The sequence below is a fragment of the Aethalodelphis obliquidens genome, unplaced genomic scaffold (genome assembly GCF_003676395.1).
Source record: "Aethalodelphis obliquidens isolate GAN/ISIS:26980383/991018 unplaced genomic scaffold, ASM367639v1 scaffold53, whole genome shotgun sequence".
In the NCBI taxonomy this organism is placed as follows: Eukaryota; Metazoa; Chordata; class Mammalia; order Artiodactyla; family Delphinidae; genus Aethalodelphis; species Aethalodelphis obliquidens.
The window spans coordinates 4,499,859-4,505,858 of record NW_020837997.1 but is presented as its reverse complement, the minus strand read 5'-3'; the positions used below and the strand labels follow the sequence as shown (position 1 = coordinate 4,505,858).

General features: G+C 38.4%; 1 protein-coding gene across 1 annotated transcript in view; it reads right to left on the bottom strand.

Annotated features, from left to right (window-relative positions):
• Positions 1-1,832: 1,832 nt before the first annotated feature.
• The window catches only part of LOC113608881 (zinc finger protein 729-like), a 32,869-nt gene continuing 28,701 nt past the window's right edge, over positions 1,833-6,000 (bottom strand). The window contains 4 exon segments of the mRNA XM_027085847.1: positions 1,833-2,164; positions 2,166-4,071; positions 4,462-4,522; positions 4,727-4,853. Of these exon segments, the coding sequence (XP_026941648.1) occupies positions 2,093-2,164; positions 2,166-4,071; positions 4,462-4,522; positions 4,727-4,853 (2,166 nt within the window). The 3' untranslated portion in view covers positions 1,833-2,092.

The window sequence follows — 6,000 nt, the reverse complement described above, 5'->3', positions numbered from 1 at the left end:
CGTGGATTTCTAAAGATGTTTCCACATAAGCAGGCACAGAGTAGGCTTGAGAGCTGGAAATAGTCTACAGATGGTGATGGGAGGAAATGATGTGATTTATACAAACGAGGATGTCTCCAGGTAGATCCCACTTGGGATACACCATTAGGTTTCAGAACCACAGTATCCCTGATACGAGGAAGGAGCTTATTCTCACATGGAAACAATGGGTCAAGGCAGACACTACCCAGTGCAGCAGAGAAACAAACCCCCATGTTGACCTCTTTGGCTGCACCCTTCTGAATGTCATGGTGAATCAGGAAAACATACTCACTGACACTATTAATGGCATAAGGTGTTTCCTATACAAATTAGACATTATAAAGATATAAGCTACAGAAGGTGGTAATCAGACAATACTCCCAATGATGAAACATGAATTACTTTCCAAGTGGACATGAGGCCTTACAGAAAAATTCAAACTCTGATGGATTTTGATGTGGAACTAGTCAAGACATCAGGGGAAAACTAGACGTCTAATAAAATGGAAATCAAATATTTGTTGGTGGTGTTGGAGATACTCTTAACTACAGGGACACAGAATCTGGGAAATAAGCTGCAAGACATTGTCCTCAAACCTCCTATTCATCTGTCTCTTTCCCAGTGTGGTGGCTCCAAAATCTGAATAATACCCTCTTTGCATCTGCCTTTCAATCCAACTCAGGTAATGCAACTGATGACTTCTAACACAGAGTCACAAAGGAGATGAATTCTGGTAAATCTAGCTCCTAACATTACTCACAGGCAATGTATCTCCAACTCTATAGATTTTTTTGTCCTATCACAAGTCTCTCTTCTTTTTTTTAAATTTAATTTTAGTTTTATTTGTTTATTTTTGGCTTGGTTTGGTCTTCGTTGCTGCGCACAGACTTTCTCTAGTTGCAGCAAGCAGGGGCTACTCTTCGTTGTGGTGCACGGACTTCTCATTGTGGTGGCTTCTCTTGTTGCAGAGCATGGGCTCTAGGTGTGCGGGCTTCAGTAGTTGCAGTACATGGGCCTAGTAGTTGTGACTCATGGGCTCTAGCACGCAGGCTTAGTAGCACACAGGCTTAGTTGCTACACAGCATATGGGATCTTCCCGGACCAGGGATTGAACCCATGTCCCCTGCATTGGCAGGCGGATTCTCAACCACTGTGCCACTAGGGAAGCCCCCTCCCCTTATTTTCAGTATTTATTTATTCATTTGGCTGTGCCGGGTCTTAGTTGCAGCACACGGGACCTAGTTCCCTGACCAGGGATTGAACCTGGGCCCTCTTCATTGGGAGCACAGAGTCTTAACCACTGGACCACCAGGGAAGTCCCATAAGTCTCTCTTCTTAATTCAAATTCTATTCACCAACTACCAGTCAGAAGGAAAGACGAAAAGCAAAGAGGAAAATCATAATTTACGTAAAAGTATACTCTTTGACAACCTTTCCATACATAAAAATTTATTCCAAGCCTTTAATAGAATGGGAAACTGAAAAAGGCTCCTATACCCACCACCCCCCAAAAAGGATCTTTCTCAGTAAAAAAGGTGCAATATATATAATAGATTAGGGGTATACAGGAACTGTGACCCAAGGCCAGTAGAAAAATCCCAACATATACCAAACTGCCATTTTCAATGACCCTTTAACAGAGAATGAACAGAATATTACAAAAATTTAAGCCTACCTGCATATTAGAAATACATTTTAATTCATCCATGGATCCAACAGACTTCAAAACAGAAAGAGAAAAAAACCATCTGATTAAACTCAAAATCACTACCTTTGAACCTTATGTACTATTGTTGAAAGACAACTTACAGAACTCACATTAATATTTATTTTTGAAATTCGTAGAGATCCTATGTCCAAGGATACACTTTAAGAAAGATCCTTGCTAAACACAGCATATTTAAAAACTTTTAAAACAACTCTTTCATACTGAAGGTTTTCTGGAACATTAGGCATGGATTACTTTCATCAAGTTATCTCATGTTAAATTTATACCTCTTCATAGGAGTTTTCACGTCTAAGGATGTGGGCCAACTGAAGTGTTTCCCAAGCTGTTTACAAACAAGAGGTTTTATCTAGTGAACCTTTTCATGCCTTTGTAAATTACTGTGATAAAGGAAGGCTTTCCCACATTCTTCACATTTATATGGTTTCTCTCCAGTGTGCAGTCTCATGTGCCGTCGAATGCTTGACAGAGAAATGTAGGATTTCCCACATTCCTGACATTGATAGGGTTTCTCTCCAGTGTGAGTTCTTTCATGCACTTGAACATAGGTGGAACTGAACGTTTTCCCACATATTTTACATTCATAGGGGTTTTCTCCAATGTGGGTTCTTGCATGATTTTGAAGAGAACTGTGAGTACTAAATGCTTTAGAACATGTTTTACACACATACCGTTTCTCTCTAGTGTGAGTCTTTTCATGTCTTTGAGAAGAACTGGTAACAAACAATGCTTTCCCATATTCCTTACATTCATAGGGTTTTTCTCCAGTGTGATTTCTTTCATGATTTTGTAAACCTTTTTGAGAACTAAAACTTAAACCACATTGTTTACATTGATAGGGTTTCTCTCCAGTGTGACTCCATTCATGGATTTTAAGAGAACTGGGATTAATGAACACTTTCTCACATTCTTTACATTTATAAGGTCCATCTCTAGTGTGTGTTATCATGTGATATTGGAAGGTTTTGTACCATGTATAGGTTTTCCCACATATTTTACACTCATAGGGTTTTTCTCCAGTATGGGTTCTTTCATGCATTTGGAAACCTTTTTGAGAACTAAAACTTTTACCACATTGTTTACATTGATAGGGTTTCTCCCCAGTGTGACTCTTCTCATGTATTTTTAGAGAACTAGGATTAAGGAATACTTTCTCACACTCTTCACATTTATAAGGTCCATCTCTAGTATGTGTTATCATGTGATATTGGAAGGTTTTGTGCCAGGTGTAGGCTTTCCCACATTCCTTACACTCATAGGGCTTTTCACCAGTGTGGGTTCTTGCATGATTTCGAAGAGAAGTGGCACTACTCAATGCTTTAGAACATGTTTTACACACATACGGTTTCTCTCCAGTGTGATGCCATTTGTGTATTCGGAAGGAACTGAAATAACTGAAGCCTTTACCACACTGCTTACATTCATAGGGTTTCTCTCCTCCGTGACTCCTTTCATGTGCTCGAAAGGTTTGTTTACATCGAAAGGCTTTTCCACACTGTTTACACTGGTAAGGTTTCTCTCCAGTGTGACTCCTTTCATGGGTTCGAAGAGAACTGTGGTATCTGTAGGCTTTCTCACAGTGTTTACATTGATACGGTTTCTCTCCTGTGTGAATTCTTTCATGTGTTTGAATGCTTTCATGACAACTAAAGGCTTTTCCACACTGTTTACATTCATAGGGTTTCTCTCCAGTGTGAGTTCTTCCATGTACTCGTAAGGAACAGTAATAACTGAAGGCTTTGCCACATTGTTTACATTGATAGGGTTTCTCCCCAGTGTGACTCCTTTCATGTATTTTAAGAGAACTGGGATTAACAAATACCTTCTCACATTCTTTACATTTATAAGGTCCATCTCCACTGTGTGTTATCATGTGTTTTTGAAAGGTTATGAGCCATGTGAAGGCTTTCCCACATGCCTTACACTTATAGGGTTTTTCTCCAGTATGAGTTCTTTCATGTTTTCGAAGACAACTGAGAGTACTCAATGCTTTAGAACATATTTTACATTCATACAGTTTCTCTCCAGTGTGACTTCTTTTGTGCATTAGGAAGGAAGTGAAATGATTAAAGGCTTTACCACAGTGCTTACATTTATATAGCTTGTCACCATATTTTTGAAACTTTCCCGGTTCACATTCAATGTGACATTTCATGTGTCTAGTAAGGGATGAACGATACATGAAGACTTTTCCACATGCACTGCATTCACATGGTTTTAGTCCAGTAGTTTTCTTCTTCAGATTGAGAGATGGAATAAGGCTGAAGTGTTCTCCACAGGAACTACTGTCTTTACGTTCAAAGAGTCTCTCTACCATAGGACTTCTGGGAAAAATGAAAAGTACATTTCTAATGATTTCTTTATTGATCTTATATTTCTTGTATTTATTATGATTTATAGGAATAGTATAGGTTTTCCACCTTGTGTGAATTGTTAGAAATTGAATATACTGAATGTACTGCAATGGGACTTCACCCTTCCTACTATTAAAAGTGATATTCAAATATAGGGTTTATTAATAATATTTGCAAGTGATCTATTTTGCAAACACCTAACATTTATGTCACATTTAAGAAAGTGTTTTTGGTAGAAATTTTCTAAGAAGAACTAAATTTGAAGAAGGGGCTATTTGTTTTGTTTGCTTGTTTTAAAAATGTCATAATTTACCAGGATTCTCACTTGAGACAATGCTTTGTATTGTGAGTGTGACTTACCTTAGGTTTCCCCCCTGGTTTTTGTACTGATCTCCAATGTCATGATATTCCCATGTTTTTCCTAAAATGCAGACCCAGAAAAATTATTCCAAAATATTAGAAATTAATAAGAATTATTTGATTCTATGTCCATTGTTTAGGGTGACCAAGCCCAGCTGATATCCCAATATCCTCCCTTCCCCAATTCCACATCTTAGAACAATGTCAAGTAGCACAAAGCATTTGTTCTCTAACTGACTAGGTGAAAGAACGTCACCATCCTTACCTACTGAGGCCAGATTCCAGAAGATTTCCTGCATCACATCTCTGTAGAGTTTCTTTTGTGAAGGATCCAGCAAAGCCCACTCCTCCAGGGTGAAGTTCACAATCACATCCTCAATAGCCAATGAGTCCTAAAACACCCAAAATATGTGTACAGTAAGATGCATGAGACTGACAGCACTAGGCATCTATATTCCATTTATAGTAAGGTTACTTATGAACCTGTTGTTTCCAAAGAGTTATTCTATGACTTGATCATGAGAAAAACTTATTCTCTCCATGCTTCCTCGTAAATTTAATGGCATCATGAACACACGGATATTATTTACACATTATTTTTGTGATCACATGATAACTTATACCTCATTAATGGTAGAGCCCAGAGATTGCTGGGAAACGACAGAAATGCTATACAAGTAAAACAAATATCATTTTAAAGACATTGATTTCGTGTGACAAAATTCTTTCATCTTCCCCCTTATTTTTTTTTTTACATCTTTATTAGAGTATAATTGCTTTACAATGGTGTGTTAGTTTCTGCTTTATAACAAAGTGAATCAGTTATATATATACATATGTTCCCATATCTCTTCCCTCTTGTGTCTCCTTCCCTCCCACCCTCCTTATCCCACCCCTCCAGGCAGTCACAAAGCACAGAGCTGATCTCCCTGTGCTATGCGGCTGCTTCCCACTAGCTATCTATTTTACGTTTGGTAGTGTATATATGTCCATGCCTCTCTCTTGCTTTGTCACAGCTTACCCTTCCCCCTCCCCATATTCTCAAGTCCATTCTCTAGTAGGTCTGTGTCTTTATTCCTGTCTTACCCCTAGGTTCTTCATGACATTTTTTTTTCTTAAATTCCATATATATGTGTTAGCATACGGTATTTGTCTTTCTCTTTCTGACTTACTTCACTCTGTATGACAGACTCTAGGTCTATCCACGTCATTACAAATAGCTAAATTTCGTTTCTTTTTATGGCTGAGTAATATTCCATTGTATATATGTGCCACATCTTCTTTATCCATTCATCCGATGATGGACACTTAGGTTGTTTCCATCTCCAGGCTATTGTAAATAGAGCTGCAATGAACATTTTGGTACATGACTCTTTTTGAATTATGGTTTTCTCAGGGTATATGCCCAGTATTGGGATTGCTGGGTCGTATGGTAGCTCTATTTGTAGTTTTTTAAGGAACCTCCATACTGCTCTCCATAGTGGCTGTACCAATTCACATTCTCACCAGCAGTGCAAGAGGGTTCCCTTTTCTCCACAC